Here is a 26,578-nt window from a genome sequence, read left to right on the forward strand (position 1 = left end):
ATCTGGAAAATGCTGCGTGGAAGCGTGAATCCATATTTCTGAGATTAAAGGTAACCTGTCAAGTAGAAGAGAGAAGTCTTTTTTTAGGTAGGAAAAGAATCAGGCACGATCCTAGATTTCATTTTCTAAACGTGTTACTTTGCTGCCTCCTTTGTTTTGGCAAAAGGCTGCAGTTAGGTAACACAGTGCGATTTCTTCCGTGCTTACAGGTGGATTGGGGGAATGGCTTCATCCAAAACGCCCCAGGTGAGATCCTGACCGTGCTGAAGTCAGAGGCAGCGTTGGCAGCAGCGGCAGCAAGGCCAGGGTTTTGGCAGAGTACTCTGCCTTTTCCAGCCCTCTTTATGCCCCTTCTGCCTGGCCACGACTGTAGCTCTTGGCACGGTTATGATGGCAACCTTCATCTGGGAGGTCCCAGATGTTTTGCAGCTCCCTTCACGGCATAGCTGCTCATCATGATCCAAACGGCAAAATGCGATCACAGAGTCCAAGGAAAGCTTCCCGATCGCATAGGAACAGAGGAATGAGAAGGACTTTCTGACTCACTGTGTCCTACTGTTTCCTGCCATTGGTGTTAGTAAGACACCGAGCTATTGCCGTCGTATCCTGTCTCTTCCAGAGCCAGTTTCCTTTCAGGTCTGCCTGCTTTCAGCCTGCCAAAGCCAGGATTGGTGTGTGCTCGGTTTTTATATGTCAGTGTGTAGCAATAAAGAGCCATGACAGATCTCTGAGCATCTAAGCACCTTATTACGAGATTAAAATTCGTATCTCTGTCAACATCAACTTTCTTGCAAGCATCAGTTTTAAATAGAAAATCCTAACACCGCAGTGTGGAGGCTTTGCTTTTTTTGTGTACCTTAGTGCTTTGGAAGGAGAACTAAACAAGCCTTGCAACTTCCCTTGAAAACTCAATAAGCTGGGCTGCTGCCCCTCTGCAGTTTTTACCGGGGGAATCTGATATCAGTATTTCCTCTGTCACAGCTACGCCAGGGCACCACAAGAAGACACTAAGTCAGTTAAGCCCATCAGCTCTAAGCCATTTAAAGGCTGTAGTCCTAAATCAAACCAGAAGATGACTGGTAATGAGAGCAGGTTGCAGAGCAGGTGTCTGTTAGGGTGACTTAGGTAGGCGCTTGCTAAGTGGAGGCAGGTTTTATGCATCCCTTCCAGCTCCAAATCCTTCTACGCTGTGGTCTCACCCCAAAACACACAGTGGTCCTATGTAAGAACTAACCATGTAAAAATGGAGTTCCACCATAGAAAGGTTCACCAGGCATCTTGGCGAGGATGTTCCCTCTCCAAATGCTGCAGAAAAGACCGGGGGAGTCCAGCTTCATCCTCCTCCCCAATTCCTGGCAGCTGGAGAGAAAAGATAAATATGCTAGATGATTTCAGTGGAGTAACTTCTACTTACGCTAGCTGAACGTATGGCCTTTTAGTTCTATAATTTAACTGCAGTATCCATGCTGCCCCTAATCAGGGAGCTTTTTTTCATGTTTTAGACACTGAGCTGAGCAGGCATGTCTTGCCTGCCCAATGTGATTGAGAATTGCCCATCCAAAAGAAATCTTGTATGCTCAAGTATGACTCATTAGAATGATTTTGAATGGTACACATTAAGTGCTGTTATTTAATGCAAATAATGATTAGCTCCAAGCATACTCTTTATTTCATCCTTTTGCAAAAAAGATTTGGGAGATGCAGAGGGTTTTAAAAGTTGAGCCTCCGCCTTGTTAAATGCTGTGCATTTACACATCTGTGCAACAGTTGTGTGCAAGTGATGCAAGGTGCGTTGTGGACTTTTCACGTGAGTTTAAGGGGTTAAAGCATAAGGTTAGTAGAGCCCCACAAACCTGGAGTGTGCGTAGTTACTTTTCTGTTTTACATCAGTGCTGATTGCGGTTTAAATACAGCAGCAGTTTTAATGCTGTCAGTGCAGTATTCTCATGCCCAATTTGCTTCTAGATCAGTGAAACTAAATGTGCTTTAAAATGCATGAATCTTTGTTTACTTTTTATGACAGTAGCCTGTTAGCTCCAGTACTGGCTCTCTAAGTGCGCTGCCTCCTTGTAATTAACTTTTATGAGCTTAGTTGAAAAGAAATATAAACTTACATGTACTGTAGCAAGCCAGAAATTGTTACAAGACAATAAGAAAAACAAAATTGTTATATATAAACTGAAAGACCTATGGTGATGAACTGCTCCAGAGATAAATTTGCTGCTTTATAAAGGTGCTAGGCAGACTGCTGAAATAACAAGTAAAAGGAAGACAGCTAACGTCTTTCTCAGAGGTGCTTTTAACTGCCTCATCTGCAGGGAAGAACAGCACCCCTCTGGGCCCTGGGGCCATGTGATGCTGGGGCACCCAGCGTCTTCCTGAAGTGTGGCTACTCCGCTGTGCTTAAACTTCATTTCCTTAAATAAAGGGAAAGGATTTAACCAGAATTGCAAATGTTTAACAGTTTGTTGAGTTTGTTGTAGTATATGTCATTGTAGGTACATATTTACCTGAGATAAAGTCCCTGCAAGAAGTTATCTAAGATGCCGACGCTAGTCCCAATTTAGGGACCTTTGCAAGCTTTGCCTGAGTTCAGCTTCCCACGGCTCCAGCCGCAGCTCTGGCCTCCCTCATTTCCTGAATCTGTTGGTCATCTGCGGAGAGACCCGGTTAAAGCGTGCGGCACCTCTCCAACCTCACCACGACGCCTAGCTCTCGAGGAGCATCTGCTCTGTGAGGGAGGGATCTGCTTGTGGACTGACGTTCGCTTCCATTTATTTTTATGAGCCTTATGATTAAAATGGAAAGAAAAAAAAAACCCAAAGGAAGTAATAGATTCCATGGAATACTGGAGAGAAAAGCATAGCAACTCCTCATAAACTTTTCCGAAACATTAAGGTAACTTAGGGATGTGGGAAATATCATATTCTCCGTTTGGAAGCATCAAGTGTGTGACCTGGACCTTGAAACACAGAGGTGACCATACCAGCCTAGCCTGAACTTTACCAGGAGTGCATTTCAGTGGCTTCATCCTTCTTGCCCATCCCAAACACCCCATCTCAGTTACTACTTTTATTTCTATTTCCTGTTACCCATAAAAGCTCTCGCTTCCCCTTCTGGAAGCTGTCTGAAGCCAATTCTAGCAACACTCTTCATGCACCAAGTATCCAGGGTGCATTATCTCATCCTGAGCACTTGCTATCTCTTCTCACTCACCTCAGCAGAATGAAATTGAGATAAGGAACTGGCTGGTAGCATGTGTTTCTCAGCACTTGCCAGCGAGCAGTTATAATTTCCAGGAACGTTCTACTTGCAGTCTGTTTTAAAGATTAGCATATGGCTCGTTTTCCTGTGCTGGCTGCAGCTGCAGAGACTGGAGAACTTAAGGGGAAATGGAGAAGGAGTCCAAGGATGGTCAGCTGTGTTTCTGTACTCTGCCTTGATTTAACATTGTGCGATTGAAAAACTCTTCCATCCTTGTTCTGTATAAAAATGATGCCCTGCATTTTTGGGGGGAATTCTACCGTTGTATGCAGATGCCTCGTGACGGGAATATACTCCTTGGCATATTGGTGAACATCCCGTTATATTGGTTGCTTTTAAGGCATGGTGTTTAGGGAAGAATTTTGTGAAAATAAGCATGGTTTCTTCTCATCATAAGCTATTGCTGAGGTTCTTTCTGTGATTGATACAATAATATCATCACTGCTTGCCTAACGGCCCCCCCTGCGTGATGGTGACATGCTGAGACCCTAAGGAACAGATTACAGCAGCTTCAGGAGAGGAGCATGTAATGGGCCAACCCAGCTTTTGAGCTCAAAAGTGAGGAAAAATCACTGCCGTTATGCAAGCCAACACATACATAAGCAGTTGCTTTACAAATGATGGAATAGAATAAAGAGAGAAGGTGAAATCTCTGAAAAGTACTGAGATATATTGTAAGACAAATATAGCAGTGTTATATATTACTTTGAATTATGAATGTTTCCAGGATTGGGTCAATTAACTCAGAATTAATTCAAATTTTTCTTCTACTTCCTTTCACATCTGTCTGTTGAATTGATATCATTAAATTCCACTCAGCAAATTATCATTTTAGTGTCTTTCTACAATTCGCAGAACACATCCCTGGAAATTCTGGTTCTGCAGTTGTCTAATGCAGTCTTTGAAACACGCCCAGGTATCCTTGTGAGGTAGTTCACTTCCCTGAGACCTAACGATAACGGTAGCGTTCAGTCCCAACGTTGCGTTTTCTCAGCGCGTGCTGGGAAAGAGGCTTGGATGTGATTCATTGTGCTTGCATGGTAATTAAATGGAAATTACATTGGCGGAAGAGGGGCCACGTGCCAGTTTCTCTGCCTTGCACTAATTTGCACGCCGCCTCGTCAACGTAACACAATCCTCTTCTGAAAGGACAACGCACTAGAGAAACAGAATGGATCGTCAGTAGCTTTCCTGCCAGAGTTGTCATTAAAGATGCTAACGAGACGAGGGGAATTTGTGGATGAGCATGTCTCGGAGCCGAGGCTGTGATTACCAATATATGCTATATCAACATTTTGGTTTCATGCATTAGCTTTCAAATATATATTGCATTTTTTTGCAGCCTGCTCTGTGTTCCCTGGTTTTGAGAAGGCATGTTGTTGGAAACCTTTGCTGTTCCTCCAGGAACTCTGGTAAGCGCAATAACTACAGTGGATTTAGTGAAGAATCTCTCCTCCGAGACTCCAGTTCCTAGATGAAAGAGGTTCGGGGCTACAAAGTTCAACCAGTAATCCACGAACATGAAACACCTCGTTTCTGCATCAGCTCTTAGGTACGAGATTTTAGGAGCGAGGCAGAATGGTTGTTAAAATTCTGTTGATTCTCTGCTACTTTTCAAGCAGTTTGTTTTCCATCCCTGTTGACATGCTGGCAGCAAGCTCTCTTCTCCAGCTGTGCAGGAGATATCAGGACAGACCAATTTTTATCCCTGACCAATCCATTTCTACCTTTTGATGTATGATTTTTTTGTGATGTGTTTATTTTAGGTTGGGATGTTGTCTTTGTTTTTATGAAAGTCTATTTTCATCCAAAATCAGGGGAATGGCAGCAGCTGTGGAAAAAGGTCATGATTTTCTTAAGATATGGAAATTGTATGACAGGCTTTTAGCATACCTATTTGACACCCACTGGGATGCAGAAGACTAAACGTGTGTCTGACACCTGTGAATATTGAGAGCTATTTTTAGGTGGAGGCAGAGCTTTGTAATAGCTACTTCCTTGTGTTGGTTCTGAATAGTAACTTCGCACTCTGCTGTTTAAATCTTGAATTTGTCAGGTTAAATTTTGAATTTGCCAGTTAAGCATTTGTTGCTTCTCTTTCGTTAGTTGGTCTGAAATGACCACAGAGATCGATTGCATTTTTACATAGTAGAAGCCAAAAGCTGCGAGTTTACTTTATTACTAAAATCTAGCTAGCTGTCTCTATCCAAGACACACAACAGCAGAACAAGGTTGTTGGCTTGACATAACATGGCAAATTGGTGTTGACAAACATGAACACAGGAAAAACAACTTCCAGGACCAAGCCCTTTAAATGTATCTTCTACATCCTCATTTACCGACTTTACATAGTGATTTTTCCAAGCATTTTCTAGACCATATTGGGATAAGTACCTGTTGTGCCTTGGGAGTAACTAGTTCTACTAGGGTACCCATATTACTCATTTACATTTGTTAAATCTATAGTAACACCTATTTTATTACGTTTTGCTATGTTATTATGTTAACGCACTATTTTATTATCATAGTTATCACTGGTTTTGATTTGTAATCAAGTGCAAGATTACACTGTAATAATAGTATAACTATGATAATAAAATAATGTTGCAACTGATTAGAAAGCAAAAGCAAGTCTATCAAAAAACCCAACGGTATACCTTAACTAAATATCATTTCTTTAGATTCCTTTTCCACCTCATGAGACCACTATAATTTTCTGGGTATTCGTATTGTTTCTAATATATCAGCACGCCCACACTTCATTTATCCATATTGAATTAAACTTCTGCTTCATGTTAATGGAACTTACTGTAGGCCTACAATTTCTGCAAAACTCAAAAATAAAGCATTACAACTGTACCCAAACGGTGGTCAAATACCGAGTTTCACTTCAGCTGTGATACTAACCCTCTGGAAGATATTCTACCCAATGAAGCGTTGTTATGTGAAAAAGGATCACCTCTTCCTCTGTTGGCACCTATAATACAGGACTTCTCATGATTCAACACTGCATACCTACATCATTTCCCAGAGAGGAGCATCAACTCCGCCAGAGTTGATATTGCTCCTTGTTTGTTTTCTTTTTGGCTGGGAAATGTCACCTGAATTACTAGGTGTTAGAGTGTGAGGATGAAGGTACGTGTGTTGGCGTAGTCTGAGGTGTTTCTAAATCTTTGGAGCTGTAAAGAAACCTGTGTTGAATAGACTCTTACGTGTTCTTGTGCAGCAGTTTGACGACAATCCAGCATTTTATTGGGTGTAAATGCTGCAGTATGAAAGCACCACCATCTAAGCTTAAATCTTATTCCAACTTCATCTTTTATAGGAGAAGCTGTTAGTAGTGAGCAGTTTTAATTTGCAGCAAGTTGTGTACAAAATGCTCAGACTAATGCAAATCCTTAACGTCATGTTACATGGTTTTACAACTTGGCATGTCACGTCAAACACAAATCGGCTTGCTTGGACTAAACGGCTGAATTAAAATCATGGTGCACTAAATGAGCTGGGGCAGATCGGCCCCGACGGGCAGGCTGCGTGCACGGGACCGCAGAGCCCTTGTGCATCACGGGGGGGACAGTACAACTTCGGCTGCATGGGGACGTCCCAGACCTCTGCTTTCCCAGGGTCACCTTGGATGGTTGCATGGGGGTAACAGGCTGGTCTGCCCTTTTAATGGCAAGGGGGCTTGGTGCGAGCCAACCTTCTCTGTGTATCAGACCAGAGGGGAAGATGGTTCCTGTAAAGGCCAAATGAATCAAATCCTACAGGAGGGCCAGGCGTGCAGTTTCTTGGCCGTAGCGCTGGCGTGCTCCTGGGCTGAAAGGAGAATTAGCCTGCAGACTCCTGAAGATGAGAAAGGACAAAGTACTGCCACACGCCAAGCCAAATTTTTGCAAGCCTTCTTTCTGCTCGTAGAAAAGTCAAATCCTTCTTCCCTCCGAGAAGGCTTAATGCAGAGAAATCTGCAGAATGTAATTCCATCCATAGCTCTCCTGCAGAGAGGTTAAATTAAACCACGAGCCTTTAAAGTCTTTGCTTCCTGGTGGTGATAGAAGTGGAGCAGATCACACCAGGGGCTCTCCTCTAGCCCACACGCCTTCTGCAGCAGGTGTCTCAGCTGTCGAGGAAAGCTTCCTGCACGGCCGACGGGGACACGGGCTTCCTGGCAGGCACCGTGCCATCTGGCTTCTCTGCCGGGAAAGCTTGCAGACTGGGTCCTGCGGCGGAAAATGCTTTTCCAGGTCTGTGAAAGAAGCCTCTGGGGTTCCTGTGGTCTGGCAAAATGTGGGAAACCTCGTGTTGCTGGTGGTGTCTCAGCATTGTGGTTGCACAGCTGAGAAGCCTGCCGGTAACCCCTTCTCACCGCCTGGCATATCATGTGTGCAACAACCCCAAGTCCAGCTGGTGCAGCGGGGCTCGGAAGGGTCTCCTGTCTGGTTTAAGAGTAAGACGCTTTCATCAGGAGATGAGAGGCCAGAGGTAAGGACAAACGCTTGTTCCTGCATTTAATTTAATTAATTGGATATTCGTATCAGATGACTTCCGTTCCGCTGCTGTTTCAGTGACGGATGGTGATGCTTTGTTGCATTGCCTTGAATTTGGGGCAGGTTACAGGTATACAGATTATTATTATGCTGAGTTGACACATGGTGACCGTTAAACTGCTAGAAAACAACAGTGCTTGGTTGCGTGTTCACAAACACATTTCCTTGGGATTACTGAATATATAATGCTGTGTTCAGTAAAAAATGTTTTCACTGAAAAAGCCCACAAAGGTGCTGTTCTCCTGGTATCGCCTATTCAGCCTCCCACAGTGAAGGTTTCCAGTGTGATGGACTCCAAACTGACGCTTCTCCTATCTGTTCTGGCTCAGAAGCATCCTGGGCATGGTGGCAGAAATGTTTTATGAACGGGAGACTTTCAAATGAAGTATCCGGTGGCAGGAGGACTGTGGACGGCACTGAAGGATATGAGCAGAATTTCTGAGCTTCTTAGAAGCCCTCAAGAAGCTTCTTAGAAGCCCTCACCTTTGCAGTGGCTGCTTTGGAGCACTCCCACGCTGGTGTTTCTACCATGAAGATTTAGAGATGCTTGGACCAAAATATGGTTTGTTTCCCTTGCCTAAAGGGATTTCTTGCCATTAGCAGTCTTACTGAGCGCACTTCGGTAAAGACTGCGTGTGCTGGCTTTTAACCTCATCAGGTGAGCAAAATATGACTCACACTGACATGAAGGTCAGCCACACAGTTAACCTGATGTCCCTAACAGCTTGTCTGCTGTTGAGGAAGGTGTGCTGTGCAGTAAGGAGGAAAGCTAACTCACTGGGCTGCTTTGATATCCATAAATTCATCTAAGCCCTTAGGTATGGGTTTAACTTACCGTTGATGCTCGAGCGCTGTAAACATAACGCTGTGCTGAGCAAGGACCAGAGCAACGGCTCATGTTCTACTCCGTTTCCTGAGATTCAGTTCTTTTCTTCCACATTAAAAAAGTCAGCATTGAGGAAAGGAAAACTTAAAAAATAATACTGACCAGGCTTGCAGGGTATGTCAGTCTAGTAAAACTCCCCCAGACATCCTCATCTGTAAGCTCAAAGTTAAACGAATCCTTATGTGATTTGCAGGAGTAGGGGCCTAAATATGTTGGTTTAGAGTAATATGTCTGGTCTTATATAATTGCCCCGCTTTCTGGAATATGTAATAAAAACATGGGCTAAAGATGACAGCTCTCTGAATATGGAGCAGTTTACATCAGACAAAGCAAATCCGTATGATGTCTCATTCTGCAGCGGGGCATTTTCTCCTGCTTCAGAAGGCCGGTTGGTTCTGCTGGGTTGGCAGGAGACAGGGCCAAGCCGAGACAGAGCGTTAATCCCAGGTGGGCTCCCGGGCAGCTGTCGCGGTGGCACTGACGTCTCCGTCGCTGCTGAGTAGTGCTGAAAGCAACCCAAAGACCTCAAAAAACCAAAAACAAACCTTCATGTGATTTTGTGTCTTCTCACTAGTCCCCAGAGCAGTCCAGGCTTGCAGGGTAGAGCCATAGTCTGAACTTTGGGATTAAAAACGCTGGTTTCAGGCAGATGGTTTCTTTGCTCCGACTAAGGTAACAGCCGAGCGGCCAGCTATAATCTGTGAATAACACCAGATCGTTTTCAGATTTAAATTTTTGTTTCCTCAAATGATCTGTATGTTTTGGCAGATATGTCTTGTGATGATGGATCACTTTCAATTTCATCAAAAATAGGCAAAAACGCCTGTTATTTTCATATGTTTGTGCACTTTGTTATGTAACAGCTTTTTAGAAAATATTTATATTATAACATTTAAATGGTATTAATCTCTGTTTGCTCATCAACTTCTTTTCCAACATAATGTTGGTTGGATTATTGTTTTATTAGTTGTTTAAATAACGGGTGAAGGCTGATCCATAGCCTGGGCGGAGGAAGTTAAAGCAGAGGCGACCGTCCTGACGTTGGCCTGACGTATAGAACATCAGTGACGAGAATTTTTACTGATATGAATATTTTATTAGGCTATAGTTTCATTTAGACAAAGCGTTAGGAATACCTTTTATCTCAGATTTGTATGAAGAGATCAATTCTCAGTGTGTGCGAAAACCCTTTACACAAGGTAGGTGATGCGGTTTGATTAATCGTACCATTGCCCTTATCGCTCTACATACAAACTCCAGATACAGCTGCAGATACTGAAATTGCAAGCAAAGAACGATATTAAATTTACAGATTTTTCCTCTGATTTTTTTCAAACATAATTCTTGTTTCTGCCAGTAGATGAAAAGATTAATGTAACATACAGATTTGGGGAATGACAGGCCATACCAGAAATACTTTGATATTTCCCTAAGAGAAGAGGCGCTGCCTTTGGGAGGGTAAAGGTGTTCCATACGTTTTCTTCTTAATAAACATCCCATTTTATTAGCAGGGATGTTTTAAGTATAGTATGCGATAAAGCTGGCTCCTTACCTTTTGAAAAATATTTAAATGATATGCAAGCAAGCTTTCTCTGGATCAGATAATTACATCCATTCTGGTTTAATTTTGCTCCTTTCTTACAAGTCCTGTCAAGACTGCGAGTCGTTGCCTTCCTGGATGGAAAGCAAAATCCAACACAGTTATTTAAAATTCTCAAAACAGTCTAATGGGCTGCAATTGTTTAATTTGCGATAAAATATGGTCGCATCAATTAGTCGCTGCAACTGGTGAGACACAGACCAAGAGAGCTGCGGGAGCGGTTCCCGCGGGAGGCCGCGCGGTGGCGAATGGCTTTCCTCATTCCCGTGTTTCCGGCTGGTTTTGAAGGTAGCTCTGTTTGCAACCTCTGTTTTTTCCTGCCTCCTGCCAGCCCGGGGAGGTTTCTCCGTGGTGGACGCCTCGCTGCCGCGCTCTTCCACCACCGTGAAGTCAAGGGCAGGGTGCAGCGGTCCTCCTGGCACGGTGTGCAGGCGCTGCACCGCCCTCCTCCTCCTCCATGGTCGTCCCTTCCACCCTCAGCAGTGGCATCACCTGGGTGCTCATCCTCTGCTGAGCATCCGAGGAGACCCTCGAGTCTTTTTAGACTTGTAGCCTTCAAAAGTACCGTCCCTCTCCTAAAGAGCATCTCCACTCGTTGTGTGCAGGCGTGCGTCCTTGTGCTCCGCCGTGTTGGCATACCTGTTATTTAAGGGATCCGCATAGCTTTAGGGCATCCTTTTTTTCCTCTAGAAAAATGCAAGCCTGAAAATTCAATTTAAACAGAAATTCAAGTGCTCATGTAAGCATCGGGGAGTTCAATATTTAAGAAAAACATTACATTTCGGTATACTGATGATGAAATTGCAGGCGCTGGCAGTGCTGCCCTCGGGACTAGCTGCTGCTGCAGGCAGGCGGCTCGGCAGCGCCGGCAGGAGCCGCTCCGGGACAGGGACGGGGAGGCACCGGCAATCGCGGTGTTTAAACAGGACCGTCTCTAGCTCTCAAGCACGATGCAGGTTTTTGCCCTGCTCGGTTGTGTGACTCTCAGGATCATGCGGGTGTCTCTGAATCGTTTGTTGGTCTATGTAAATGAGAAGGAAATAAATTAGCAAAAAAGAGACGCATCGCTTTACACTGGCTGGTCTGGTATTTGAGGCTAAGAAATACTTTGCTTCCTAGATAAGGAAGAGAAAAGAGAATCATTTAAGTTCTTATGTTCCCTTGGGAATAATGCAATGCAGCAGTGTTAAAACCGTATGTAATTGCTTTCTATTTTTGTAAAGCCCGTGGCAGCTATGAAACTTTGAAGTGAATACTGGAAAGTTTGGTTAGTATGAAGTGCTTCAGTTGCAAGAGACTCTTGGTGCAGTTGGGGTGAAGCTGGCAGGGGCAGGGGCAGGGGCAGGCTTTTTCCCACAGCCCAAGATATCTTATCTTCCTGGAATGCATGAAAGAATCTTCAAAAGTTGCAAAATCTTTCGGAAAGAGACAGCTTTTGGAGATGTCTTCTGGGTTGCTGTTCCACGCCATCTGCGTGCTGCTCGGTTACCCCAAGGTAACCTGAGTGACTGCTGATACTGAATATTGCGGTATTCTTCCCGTTCCGACAGGCGTGAAGCCACCGAGTGCAAACTGCATCTTCATTTCTCCTGGAATTAGGCGAGGCATCTCCTGGATTTTTGTAATGGAGCCTGCTGAGAGTCACAACGCTGCGTAGCGCGTTAGAGCAGTTTGTGGCCTGAGTCCGATCTTTGGCATCTGGAGAGGATGATGAAGTGTTCAAAGCATGTGCCACGTTAACCACTGTGAAACTGTGCTTTACACAGGGATTAAGATTCATTCGAATATAATGACTTCCTTCCATTTCTGGTTCAATTACTTCAAGGCCTCCTAGCAGTTAATGTGAAACATAAATATGGGAAATATCAGAAGCCAAAGTGGCATTTAAGGCAAAGCGGGATAAATGTTAGATGTATTTTAGTTTCTTGGCCAAGCCAACAATAAACGAGGCTGTTCTAGAAGAATGTCTGTAGTTCTTATTCTACACCTATTAATTCTGTATTTTATGTGTGTGTGTGTGTTTGTATATATATAGATATGGTGTGTGTATATACAGAGATATAGAGTGGGTATGTGTATATATAAATACATATATATAAAAAAAAATCTATGTATAAAATCTGCCATCATAAGCCTAAAAGACAAAATACACCCTCATGCTGCCTCTGTGATTTCAAAAGGTGGTTTTTACCCTTTTGTCCTTCCCAGCTGATATAAAGCTCTGGCTAAACCCAATAAATGTGTTCTGAAGCCTTTTCCAAATTCCTGTTTATGTCTGGAAATGAAATGAATGCTGGAGCTTTCTGTGCATTTACCATAAAAAAATGTCTGAAGCTACAGTGCTGAAGTTCACATAACTCTTTGCTTTATAGGGGTGTAAGCAGGCATTTTGTCACCGAGTACGATACCAGATGTGTCCCGAGCGTTACACCGCCTATTCCCGGGAGGGATCCTGGGGCAGATTGCACCATAAAAGTAGTATATATGCACGAGCAATAGTCCTTTCTGGAAACGTGGAGATGGTGGACCAGGCCACGTCCTTTTGTAGCGCGGGGGGTTTGTGGGCGCACACAGCTCCTATCTACTCCGGCTTAGCACAAAAGGCTGCGCAAAGCTCATGAGCTTTGGTTGGTGGCTTTGGGGGGAAGGAAGGGGTTTGGTATCAGCTTCGGTCTGTTTTGCAGTCCCACAGTTGCCTTTAGTTGCAGCTTCTAACACAGTTGTGGCTTTTTTTTCTTCAGTTCAGCCATTCTCCTGCAATCTGCAGTAATTCTGTGGCACCATTCCACGTGTTTAATTTTGCTCTGGTTTGCTGTGAGATTCCCCTCCTGCTGCCGTGGCTGGTAATTCCCTCTCTCCGGCAATGAGCAGCACAATGGCCCTAATAACGCTGGTATACAGCACTTCTTACCCACGTGCCATAAAACCTCTAACAAAAGTGATTAAATTTCATCGTTGCCATCTCGTCAATGAAAAGCACAAAAATTTAAGGGAACTGTCATCTGATAGCAAATTAGCTACAGCGAAAGACGGTCTGGAGCTTTGTCAAAATGCTTTTGAGCGCCCGTGTTTTGCTGCCATCGGGTTGTGCCTGCCTCGGCTCTTTGGTGGCACACGGGAGCTGCGGTTTTCTGTCTCACCACAGTGAAGCACAGGAGATAAAATCCCATCTCTGGACCACGAGCCTGGGTTAAATATGGGTATTTGACCTACATTTCCCGGGAAGAACCTGTAGCAACTCAGGCAGATGCTATTCAGCATCAGAGGCTAAAGGGCAATATGTAGGCGTTTGGCAGAGGTTTCCTTCCAGGATTTCATACGTTGTGTTTTCATCCTCCCCAGAGCCGGGCGCTAGCACTGGAGGATCAGTGTTTTGGATGGGACAGGCTTTTCGGATTCGGAAACAAAAACCAGGCTCGGGCTGGCAGCCGGTGGCGTTTGGCTGGACGAGGTTGTGCCCCGGATGGCCTCCGGCGAGGGGAGAGCTGGTAGAGCCTACGCCAGGGAGAGCTGCGCAAAACCCAGGCGAAGATCTTCCTCCTCTTTAATCCGCGTGGTGCGATTCGGTTATCCACCACAGGCTCGCTCTGGACAAAACTCCTTCCTTTTTGACTTAGGCTGTTTAAACCAAGGAAGGGGATGCTAACGTTGCCTGTGAGTCAGCTGGGGATAGGAAGGGGATGAACTTGGTGTCCACCATAGGTGGCGTGTCCATCACCCCTCTGGTAGGCACGGGAGGATTCAGGCACCACGCTCTGGGGTGGTGGCTCCTTGTGACACCCTGCCCGTTTCTCTGCCCGTTTTCTTTTTAACTAATTCTCATGATGAGGCTGCCTGGAGATGGAGCCAGATGATTTTCTCTTTTGTGAGAAGCAAAACAGACCAAAGATCTCCAGGAGTGGCCAAAGGGACATGGCTGGGGAAGGGCAGCGCATCAGGGCAAGCGTATAGCAGTACTGTGCTGGCATCCGGTCCTTTTCTTTAGTAGTTTTTGGCTCAGGAACTACCTGATCTAGAAGTAGTATCGTTGTGTTCAGTAGCCTTTTTAGCGTTTTTCTCTATGAATTTGTCCAGTGTAAACTTCTAGCATCCACAACATATTCTGAGGCAAAAAAATTCTGCAGCTTGATTATACACTGGATAAGGAAGTATCTCCTTAGACACTGGATAAGGAAATATCTCCTTACCAGCTAGATTCATTTAATTCACTTCAGCACTATCCTATAAGGTTTACCAGCCAGTACACTAAAGATGTGACTGATTTCAAGGGCAGAGATTATTAAAAGATACAAAAATCAGGATTTCTTACAAAGAACTCAGATTTCACCCACACGTTTAGTATTGTTTAGTTCTTTTTGGAGTAGACGTGGGACTGGGATGCATGCTGGCGGCTGGAAAGGCATGCACCAAACTTAGAAGTGCTGAGGTCCAAGAGTCCGTTTCACTCAGTCACCTGCACTTCTAAATATGTGATAATTGCTATTGTCTGTGCATGTAATGAAAGAAAATAGAGCAAATTGGAGAAACGTTACCTTCTGCAGATAGAATACCTCTGAGGAGAAGGTTGTTTTAAATTTATAACACTGTTAGCAGAGGTTTTTTAAATCTTTACCTCTTTTTGGAGCAGGCACGAGGCACACTTCCTATGTTTGTGCATTTATATGAAACAGGATTAGAATCAACTTTTTATTTCTTTTTGCACAAACTACTGGCTTCACAGGCTGTGTAGGTATTTTTCAAATGCACACAGCATTCTTACTTAAAGGTAACTGCCTTTTGAGATAGGATGTATATTATGGTCTTTGTATCAAGCTATAGCCATGTGTTGCATGCTGCTATTCTGCACATTTCAATAGTGACATTTTATTATCATAGATCATTTAGGAAACTACCAGAGAAAGTAAAATGTCTCCTCATATGACTGCTTTTTCATCTAGAAGCATAACACACTGACTTGGGACGGTAAAGACTAAAAGGATGAGCCATTAGGAGGGCTTTCATATCACCTTTATCTTTTAAACACATCCTAACAGTTTACCTGGGCAATAATTCAGGGCAACGCTGCTTTGATCTGTTTGCAGCTATTCTTTCTACGTGCAAGAAAATACTCAGCTCTGGGGCTGGCTGTAGTTCCTGCTCTGCCGGGGCCGGTAGCAGATGGTGTCTGCGAGCCTCACACCACAAATATGAACATTTACTGTCGCTTTTGCTCCTGCTAATTCTTTGGTGGTTATGCTGTTGCCTAGTCAGCATCCATAGCAGAAAATGTTCCAAGGGGATCAGTTATGGGAAGTGTTTGGATAGTTTAAAGGAAAAAGTAAGAGTGCCTGTCCGTCTCTCAGCCGTGCTGGGAAGGTGGTTGCTGTAGAAACCTCTTCCAGGTCTAGTGAATTTAGAGAAGCAGATCGTACCCGCTGCAACTCCAGATATCAGATCGGAGATGCTCCCAGGCACAGGGAGCCCGGCATCTCTTTCCGGAGACACTGGAGATGGCCTGGCCAGCTGCGCGACCGGGAGGGGGCCAGCCACAGTGGTTCCACGCGTGCGTTGGAAAGCTGCCTCTACCAGGGGAAAAGTGGCGAGGATCAAGAGTGAGTGGCTGTGATTTAGCTTGGGTTGGCAGCAGGTGCTGGGGGCTTTACCGTGGCCACCTGGGACGCTTGAACGAGAGCAAAGCCACTCTTTCCTGGGCCATTGATCAGTGGCACTGATAGCAGCGAGCGCAAACAGGGCTCATTCGAGACCCCGCGAATCAGGACCGTGCTTGACTGAGGGTTTGAACTCGGTTTCAGGTTGGGGCAGTGGTGTCCTAAGCCATTGCGAAGTGCTAGTGGGTACAGGAGGCCGAGTATTTGCTCCCAGCTCCATGAGGGGGCTGAGTCGTGTTTTAATCGAGTTCAGTGGATCTGTACAGCAGAGATGCCTTTTAAATTAAAGATGTGCCTGCCGCAAAGCGCTTTACTTCATTTCCTTTGGAAAGGAGCTCTTAAATGCTTGACGCTTTGGATTTCCATCCAGTTCACCCCCCTAATAGGGAGAGTGCCTGCTTGCTGAAGTAACAGGTATCTCTGCCCCGAGCTGAGGTCTTGCCGTGTGGCTTTTGGCGAGGTACCGCTTCCCCTGTGAGTTCCTAATGGTAAAATGAGCTGCCGGGTCTGTCTGGTTCCACCACACTCATTGCAGGTTGTTCCTGGGCTTCACGGGGGCAACTCGAAATGATTTACTGTATTTCGGTTCATCTCATGTTTTTGCATGTAAGGTATTGCGAGTCTTCGTTTCACCGGATCGTTTGTTTCAAAATATGTTTTCTGAGACTAATGCTTCTCCCTTTCCAGTAGAGATTGGTACGGTGGAGCTGCATCTTTCTTAGCATAGTGTCGCTTCTGCAGAGCGATGGTTCTGACCCTCAAAGATTCTTTTAGCCATCCACTTTCTGAATGAAGATACAGGAATACCTCATGATTCAAGCATTACAAAATCTCTCATGTTCTCAGCTGCTGTAGATACTGCTGATTTGTTTCGATAAGTGAGTGAGAAGCCCAGAGCTTGGTAGGACACGTTACTGATCTCATACAATCCATGCATGGGAGTCTCATTCAAAAATCAATTTTCTCTGAGCTTTAATTTAAATGCAAGTGCCCCTCGAGCATTTTTCTGGGTCGCTTTTATTCTCACGCTATACTTCAGCACTGAGGAAAGCGGTTGATAAATGCAGACACCCGAATTAGCTGCGTGCCAGCTGCCGTCAGATGTACCTCTCTGCTCTCTTCGCTTTGATGGTGTACGTGTTTGGGTAAATAGTAATACTCAGCTCTGCGGAGCTGCAGAAGGATTTCCAAACTTGAGCCAGTCAATCCCGGCTGCTCTGTAAGGAGGCAAGTACTCCTGTTATTAAGGCACGCCAGCCGGGGAGACTGTTTAAGGTGAAATTAAGAAATCCAAGTGCAATTTAGCTAGATGTTGGGCTGTCTGTCGAAAAACTCTCTGCTGCCTTTCTCCTCGGAAGGCCAGAGCTAAGCAGCACATATCATAAGCTCCCAGTAAGAGAGCTTTGAAATGGATTTGAGTAAAGTTAATACCACGCAGCACTGTGCAATCCATCAAAAGAATGCGATTATGCAATTATGACTGAATGTGATATTTGATTCGGTGAATGTTTGGGGGAAAGGTGAAAAGAGGAACGGAGCTCGAACGGTCACCCCGAGGCATTGCCAAATTAATGCTCCTTTGCGTTTAGCTGCTGGTAAAGCCAGTCACGGAAAGCAGATGTGTGGGAGCTGCATGGGGGTTCAGGGAGCTCCTCGGGCCGGGGCCACCGGAGAGAGGCCCCGCGAGAGCGTCCCCTGGCCCCTCCTCGGGCACGTGCCCCTCACCGGTACCGCAGAGTTAAAATACCCCCCCGGTTTTCTCAGAAATGATGGCCTCGCCTCCCAAATTATTTCCTTTTCTTTTATTCCTTTCATTTCTTTTCTCTCTATGTTTCAGATTATGCTTGGCCTTTGCCTAAACAGTTGTGCCCTATATGGATTTCCCTAGATGTGCTCTTTTCAACTGCGTCTATAATGCATCTCTGTGCCATCTCTCTTGATCGGTATGTAGCAATACGCAATCCCATTGAGCACAGCCGCTTCAATTCCCGCACCAAGGCTATTATGAAAATTGCTGCAGTTTGGACCATATCCATAGGTAAGCAATGCGGCTCACGATCTAACTGTGTCTTAATTTATAATAGTGTTACTCCCATTTTGATTTAGGATTTTTCAGAGGATACTCAAATTAATTTACCTGGCCTGCATGACTGAATATAATAAATGATTGCTGGGAAGTAGAAGTCTTTCACTGGGATTGGTCAGTGACCAAAATAAGGAGTGATTTTTCGGAACACCGTTGCTTCCAAAGCTGAAGCGTCGCTGCTATATACATATCAATATGCCAATAAGGATGGTTACACAGACAAATGGAACCATAAAACTGCTGTGTAAACAAAGCAGCAAATAGCATTAGCAAAGGCTCAGAAAATAAAACTCAGCCAATGCCAACGCTCCGGCTACCCTGCAGTCGCTGCAGTTAAACTTGCTCGCTCACATTCTGGTGGCAGTTTAGCTAAAGCAGCGCAGCATCCGAGGCAGGCTAACAGCCAGATATTTACTGCCTCTTGTGCAGGCTTTATAGCCTCTGCTATACCCTGCCACAGTTGGATTGCTGCTAGTGCCGAGCCAGCTAGTTTGAAGTCGTAGTAAATGAGGAATAGACATAAAAGAAGATACTTGCATATTACTTCGATAAAAATGATACATAATGAAGCAGTAAAATAAGGAAGAAAAGGAAAAAAATGACTGTGTAATATCAGGAATTATGTGACTAACGTTTTTGGGAGGAAGTATTTCAACGTGCTCTATAAGAGACATTTGGGACTGGGTCAGAAGAATTGTATGACCTGTTCCCTCTGCTATATTGCTTTTTTTGCTTGAATAACAAGCAGTCTTGCACAGATTTAACATTTACCTTTTCTCTCGTAATGCGGTTGTGACTTTCAGCCCTGTACTGCAAGGAAAATAATGTTTCGAGTGCTTGAACTTCTCTTGGTCTATGCCTGCATTACAGATGGAACATGATACCTTATGTCTGGGTGCTACAGGGGCCCCTTTTAAAGACGCTTGCTGAGTTATGGGAAAAAGGGCAAAAAATAGCAGAAACATGCCTCTTCTCTTTCTGAGTGTAATAATCTGTTAGAAACACGTTTTAGTGTGCCACAGGCACACTGAGGCTCGACCCTGTAGGAGGAAACCATAAGCTGTTGCTCGGCGGGATGCGGCAGCACCGGGGTTGCGGCGAGCGCCCCGGCACTGCCTCCGTCCCCAGCGGTTACGGGCTGCAGGTCTTGCTTTTTGATGCAGATACAGCTGGCCCAGAGAAGTCTTTCCTTGCATCCCTTTACTTGAAGGCAAAGGCAGGATTGGTACCCCCAAAGGGTTTGTTCAGGGTGTGGAGCAGCCCTGGCTCTGAAACTCTGCTGGATTTCCACTATCTCCAGTGCATCTGATAGGGCTTATCCATTTATTTGCGCTTTTTCCAGATGGTTGCATTAAGTGGGGAAGAAAAAGCACTCTCGGTATGTCTCTAACTTATTTTAGCGTAACTATTTTTGCATCATAAATGCAGAAATGTGGTAGACAGAGGAATAAACTGAACATGAGATAAAAGAGAAGAACCCACCCAAAGTGTATTGTTATCTTACAGCTCTTACCCATCTGTCACTTGGAAAATCCTGCAGAAAAGCTACACAATTTTCAAGAGAATGAAACAGGTTAAACAAATTCACCTTCCCTTCAGTATGAACTGTCACAAAAGAATCTGTGCGTTTCTGTCCATGATTAAGTATCAAATTTAAGGCAGCACTTAAGCAGATGCTGGTCTGGTATGTGTTTCTTAAATCATGCTTCTGTTGGGCTGAAGTAACTTCTAAATGTGTCCAGAGTCCTGAATTTTGATCCTGAATCAGAATTTAAAATAGGAAGTAAAAAGCATGGCATTTATCTTAATGTAGCAGCTTTTGGATAAGCTTCTGTTTTCCTGAAATGTTAATGCTGACAGCAAAACATATAACGGAGGTTCTTTGATCGTTGAGCTCTGAATTGCGCAGGTTGCACGAGCCTAACCTCCTGATCAGGTTCTTAAGCAGGGGAACGTAACGGTGCCCTTCTGTCTGTTGACAGTTGTTCCACAAATGGGTCTTTGCCAGCGTCTTCTTTGTTATGGATTAAAGTGCATCACAGTCACTCGTCCTGTGTTTTAGGAAATGCAACCTGAGCACGACTTTTTGTGTCCAGTTACAGAAGAAACAGGTGCTGCAAAGTGCTGGGTAGGGCACCTTGTGCAAAGGAGTTTGCTGGCAGAGAGCACTATGCCAAGGTTGGAAATAGAAATATAGGCCTCTGAAATATCCACACAATTGAAAATGAAAATAAATTACAGCTGTGAGCTTGCTGGCACAGTCTTGATGTTGTTTCAGACTTTGCACCGTTGCAAGGGCAAAGGTTTTCTCTGGTAACATGTGGACATAACCCATCTTGCCAGACTCCCTGTGTCCTCCTCTAAACAAGGTGCCTGAGGGCCACCCTGGCATGCTATTTTTTCTAGTAGTTTAAAGGAAGAGAGGAGATCCCCCTTGTAGCTCTAAGCAGGAGCGATAAGGAGGTCGTCAAACTGAACGCATTACGCTCCTCACCGCATGATACAGGAGAAAGTGTTTACTGGTAATGTTATTACAAAAGAAATAGCACTTTGGAACTGTGAATGAATGAACTTCAGGGGAATTATCTGGTGTGGAAGAACACGCACACGTTGCTTCTGATGTAAAAACAAGTAAAATGTTTTAATTCTGAAGCTCCTTTTGGTTTAATTGCGTGCCTGCTAGCTCAGCAGGGGTTTTCCTCCACTCCCTTTCCAAGGGAGGACAGAAATTGTAAGGTTTGGCCACTTACTAGAGGATGCCACAATTACAGACTTCCTGGCTCACAGTTTTACTTTGTTAAGAACAGCGTAACCTCAGTTTACTTGGTGACTGAGATGAAACCATCCTTTAATCCAGTGCCAGACTCCCTTCTCATATTTATTTGTCCTGAACCAGCTGTTGTTAATGGAAAGATAGCCTGAGCTTACTGTTTCTTACCTTAATTTATGTACCACAATGTAACTATGAAGACTATGTGCGAGAGTCAGCTTCATTTACAGCAACAAGCGGTCACAGGATTTCTGCCCCCGGACATTGCAGCCTACCTGCATGACAAATCCTTAGCTCCGAAAAGAGATCAGCTCCAAATTCTGCTGTTGACATCTGTGCCATTAGCAGACCTCGCATGGTTGCTTTTTTTACTGGAAAGAATATGCAGTTTCTCAATTGAATGTGAAATTTTTCATTCTCATGCTGCACTAACCTGGCGCTGTGATAGTTGCAGCAAAACTGGAAATCCCAGATTTACTCTGTTCTGATTGCCTGTGCGCACTGTTTTTATTTCATCCCTCTTAGTTTCACGGGTAAGATGATTATGAAATCCTCTTTACAATCTGATAAGCTCCCTGAGCTCTTAATGCTCTCAAAACCTCAGTCTGGCAACAGAGCCGCTGAGGGCCCTTGCACCACCTAACACCAAAGCAACTGGCATCTCCTGAACATCTTCTGGCTAGCAGACAGGAGCTGCGAGCTCTCTTTGGCCTTGATTTTATGTCTCCATGAGCTACGGGATACCGCATGCCTTGTTTATGTAATATTAATCTTGAATGCTTTTTCTTAGTATTTCAAGAATATATATTGCCAAACAAATCTTTTTTTGTTTTGTTTTGTTTGAAAACAGAGTAAGTAACAAAAAAGGAAACCTGCAGCTGAATTATGGTAATGCTCTGGTACATGTGTTGTTAGAGCTAGGCTTTTTTCTTTTCTTTCTCTCTCTGACTTGCTAATGATATTATAATTTTGGTTTTGGGTAGATATCCTGGATTTGTGTATATAATAAACCATTCAACTTTAAAAAGGGATTTTACATTCCCATTTAACATTCTTACCACTTCGTTGTTTTTGTTTGAGGAGATATATTTATATAAGTATGAAAGATGTGTGCTGTAAGGATAAGTAAATGCTCATCTCAGATGAAATGATCGTCTTTCTCATAGCTTTTTGCTTCTGCCCTGAGTGTTCCTCTCTTACACATGCTGAGCAGCCCCAAGCGTGCAAGTTGTCCTCAGGAGGTCCTTCAGTGGGCCTCCAGGTCTCAGTTCAGCCTATCTCCCTGGGAATAGTCCTGGTTGGAGATGATACTGAGTTTGAGGAACATGCTTAGAGTGACACCACCAGCATTAAAAGGAATTTTATTCTTTATATAGAGTAAGAGCAGGTTATGCATGAAAGAAAAGGGTAGGCTGGCTGCAGTGATTCACATAGCATGGCTCAGTCAGTGTTTTAGAGCATGTTCTTCAAGCTCGATTTGTTTTGGCTTGTATTGCTGCCTACAAGCGTGTCCATCTGGGCTGAGTGACTTTCTCAGCAAGGCGTTTGGTTGCTTCCAGGGAGGGCTTGCTCACGAGACACGCTTGCTCCTGAGCACCCTCCACCCTGTGCAGAGCAGTGGTTACTCCTGAGAAACTGTTCTCCACGATAGGAGCACACACATGTGAATTTGTTTGCAGGCATCAGACCCTGGTTAGCAAACAAAAATGTGGACCCACGTTTCATGGAAAAAAATGGCAAAAACACGGCTAATGTGGAAGGCAATAAATGGAGGGTCTAAAAATGTTACCAGGATTTTGCTCAGACCTTTCCAGGCAGGTGGACTGGTGGTGTTTGTGGCTCATCACTTGGAGACGAGGAGGCAGTTAACAAATAAGCCAACTGTCACTAGCAAAGCAAAGGTTAGACAGGCACCGTTGCACCCTGGAAAAGTGTGCAAAACCCTGCCTGTGAGCACTCCCTTGAGAGGAGGACAGCGATACTGTTGCTGAGACAAATGATTGCACATCAATAAGCCCTAAGAGAGGGCAACGTTATTTTCTCTCCAGATCTGGGAGAAAATGATATTAATGTATTTTTGTCTTTATGTGTTTGACATTAAGTGTTTGACAGTGTATGTTGGACTGAAATTCTTCCCTCGTGGGTATGAGGGTCGTAATCCACAGCTCTGTGAGCTGAGAGAACATCGTTAAAATCATTAGTGTTTGATCGTCTCTCAACGGCTGAAAGGCAGCTGCTGAGGGACTGCAGACTTCGAGCAGTCTGTCCGTGCAGACGTGCGGGGGCTCCCAGGTTTGGGGAGGTTTTGGTGGTTTGTTGGTGCAGGTTGTCAGACCCCCATCTGTTGAGCCTGTGCCTGTTTGCACCGACTGAGGATCTGGTGCAGATACAGCGCCAGGCCCCAGGGAAGAGGTTTTCTCCCCAAAGGGAGCAGTGCTTGCTTCTGCAGGTTCAAAAATGAGACCAAAAAATTCAGTCCTCTCTTGGCTGCTTGTTAAATTTTCTCACAAATGGTTTCTTTAACAAGAACACGGTACCTCTGCCTTCCTGGATCCCGAGGAAGACCTCCTGAATAATAGTCATCAAAATTGAAGTGAATAGCAAATTCAGAATTAGGTGTGCCCGATGGAGTTGGTGATTTCTATAGGTTGAAATGATGTAGTGGTGGCAATGCTGGAGAGACTTTGCTAGTCTTGAGGGAGCACAGAGGTGGCTTTAGCACTGTAAGTCATGCTACTACTTGCTGACTGCAGTAGCAGATCAGGTATTTGTGCTTGTAACACTTTGCAGACCTATCTTCTGGTCCTGGGTCAGCCGGAGACCCTCCCTTTATGGCCTAGAGCATGACACTAAGGTGTCCTCTGCCTCGGTTTCCCATTTTTGACTGTAAGGTTATTTCCTCTAAAGACTTTCTTTTGCTCATATGTATTTGTTCCGTGATTCCCAAGAGGAGCGTTGATCTCTCCAGCACGTCAGCAAGAGTTGTATCAGGGTTATAAAGAGCAAGGAGCTGCCTTGGGATTTTGGTCACAGGTGTCCATGTTAGTTTGATTTTTACCATCAAACGTCAGTGAAATGTTTTGCCTGGGACAGCAGCAGATGGAGATAGTCTGAACCGTTTCGCAGAGAGGGTGGATTGACCATCCCACCGCAGCCATCCCAAGGGTCAGAGGAGACACTGGACTCCTCTTCAAGGACTCCTTACTGCTGCCGACCATCCGTTTCAGCATCCCTGTGTGACTGCAGGGGGAAGCCCACCCAGGGAGCAGGTACTTTCTTTGGATGCCTCCCTGGGAGCAGGTGGCTGAGCAAAGCCAGAGAAGTAATTTAGCAAAATAGAAGGGCAAGTGGGAAAATCATTTATTTCTTCTGGCGTTTACTGGCATTTGCTACTTTTCCTTCTGGGCTTGGGTTGTTCAGCGCTCTCCCAAGGTTTAAGTAAAGGTCGGCAGCTTACTCAGGCACACTTAGTAATTACATTGCCCTTGCCTTTCCCTGCTATTTGCAGTTGTGCTCATTGCAGGCGTAAGATTGCTCCAAGTTCAGGCCCCTTCTGTCTTTGATTTGAAACCAATACAAGGCTGGCACTGTTGTTCTGTTAGATAAAACTAGACCTAATCCTGCCCTCAAGGTGCGTTGCTGCTATATTAGCACATGAAACGTAGTGCGATTTGTCCGCTGACGTGTGGGGAATATAGGGAATTCTTGGGGTTTTTTGAGCTCTTCCAAAGCCCGCATTCTTCAGTTTGCCTCTAAAGAGCTGCCTTCCCAGAACGAGCGCCTTTTCTTTCGTAATACAAGTCGGGAAGTTGGTGTCTTGGGTTTTACTTCTTGCTGCCTGTTAGTTAGCATTAGAGATCTCTGCAGGCACCTTTCAAGGCACTTCTGCTAAGAAACCAAACAGCTTTGTTTTGGTTTTCTTCTCCCTTTTCTGAGAGGGTTAGGAGAGGCAATTCCTATCTCCTCCTCCTCCTCCTCCTCCTCCTCCTCCTCCCATCTCCCCTAACGCATAGTTCTGGCAGCTGCTAACGTTCAGGCGAATGTCTTTTAAAGTCATAAACTAAGTTTATTTTGTATGATGATAACGAGGAGGGTAAAGGCACAGATTTAAACAGGCAGTGTTTAGCGTGGGCACCTGTGTATTTTTGGTTTTGAAGCACAGACACGGACTGCTTTTGTGGCAGCTCTAGGCTTGTCTTGCACACAGCTAGCTCGATCTCTGTTTTTTTTTTGTTGTTGTTGTTTTTTTTAATTGTTTGTAAATGCCAGAGGATGGTAGAGAGGTCCAAAGCCCACCTGCGTCAGCAGAGCCCTTCCTGCGGATTGCAGCGGACTTTGGATCTGGTGCTTATGCCAGCAGAGGTGGCCCCTGGTATTCCCAACCCATGTACCAGCAGCAAAACCCTCTCATGTTCAACTCAGAGAATCCTTCATGTGGAAAGAAAAAGTAAACCCAGATGCGGGCTCCTGTTTTCTTTAATGAGGTTGCTGTCCCTGGAGGAAATGAAATCTCTTCTTATTTAAGAATGTTTTGAGAAAGAATGGAAATTAGTTCCTTTTTTTAGTGGAAGTAACCATCAAAGACTCAATCTTTCCAGTAATCTCTGTTAGTCTCAGGGGCATTCACAGAAGAAAACAAGATATAAACCAAAAAAAACATTATTGTTTTTCATTTAAGCCTAAATTTTTTAACTGTCAATTGTACATTTGGACTTTTTACCCAGCTTTTTCTCTGGAGCAAGCTAGTAAATGTTTTACCGAGACACATTTGTAGTCATTTGGGTTTTGTTTTATTAATTGGGAATCTGTGAAGAGCATCTGTTGCTCTGTGTCCGCAGCATCATGTCAGCCCCATTTGGTGAAGTGATCTGCTGGCTTGAGAACAGCTTTAAAGATGGCAAGAAGCAGAGTTAGGACAACAACTCCAATTGGATTTGTAATCCAGAAGATGTCTCTCTGTCTTGCTTTCCACCTGCCCTGTCCGAGAGAAGCTAAGGGAGGGGAGAAGAGGAATATCCCATGGGTCTTCTGGTTTGCATTGCTCAGGTGCCATGAGTACACTTACTGGTGAGGGCAGCACGTACTGAGCTGGGTCTGCAGGTGGATATTTGTGCGACTGGGGCTGCGGTGGCTGCAGTTTTGCAGTAACCCCCCCGTGAAGGAAGCCCCTCTGGCTGCTCTTGGCCCACACGAGGGCTTGGTCTGGAGAACCCTCTCCCCAGGGCCAGACGAGTTAGTGCCCATTGCCCAAATCCTCTAACTGACTTAGTTCACTTGAGGGCTGGTTGGGGGGTGGATCCATGATAAATCCACGTTACAGCGTGAATTCGCGTTATCGAGATGTGGTTACAGCGCAGATCTGCTGTACTGGAGCGAGTTACGAAGGGAAAGGGCAAGGCGGAGGAAAACGTGTCAGATGGGGCTAATCCTCGGCCCGTTCAGCATTTCGGCAGCCTCGCTGGCTGCTGAATGCAGGGATGTCGGCAGGCTCCTTCCAGGGCATCTTTTCTCCTCCTAACATTAAAGATGGGATTTCCTTGTAGGTAAGAGCAGGGCAAAGGCCAAGGGCTCGCTCTGTCCTCTGCTTTCTCAGTTGAAATCCTGCTTTGGTACGAGAGAGGCGAGGGATGCTTCTCCATCAGAGCGGCCAGCTCCTCATTCCCTCTGGTCAATGCTGGGGTATCTCATGGTTGTGCAGGGTTTTAGACTGCCATCAGGACTCCCGATTTGCATGCTCTTTGTATCCCAGAATTAGGTTCCTCTTCCCAAATGTACTTCAT

The 26,578-nt window shown here is 44.9% G+C and overlaps 1 protein-coding gene across 2 annotated transcripts in view; it reads left to right on the forward strand.

Annotated features, from left to right (window-relative positions):
* Nucleotides 1-26,578, forward strand: part of HTR2C (5-hydroxytryptamine receptor 2C) — an 82,676-nt gene that overhangs the window by 51,402 nt on the left and 4,696 nt on the right. Inside the window, exon 3 of one of the 2 annotated variants that reach the window (XM_067303977.1) lies at nucleotides 17,780-17,980. The exons of the other annotated variant lie outside the window; for it this stretch is intronic. Within the exon in view, the coding sequence (XP_067160078.1) occupies nucleotides 17,780-17,980 (201 nt within the window). The remainder of the gene's footprint in view (nucleotides 1-17,779; nucleotides 17,981-26,578) is intronic. 2 annotated transcript variants of the gene reach the window in all.

The sequence above is a fragment of the Apteryx mantelli genome, chromosome 13 (genome assembly GCF_036417845.1).
Source record: "Apteryx mantelli isolate bAptMan1 chromosome 13, bAptMan1.hap1, whole genome shotgun sequence".
Lineage (NCBI taxonomy): Eukaryota > Metazoa > Chordata > Aves > Apterygiformes > Apterygidae > Apteryx > Apteryx mantelli.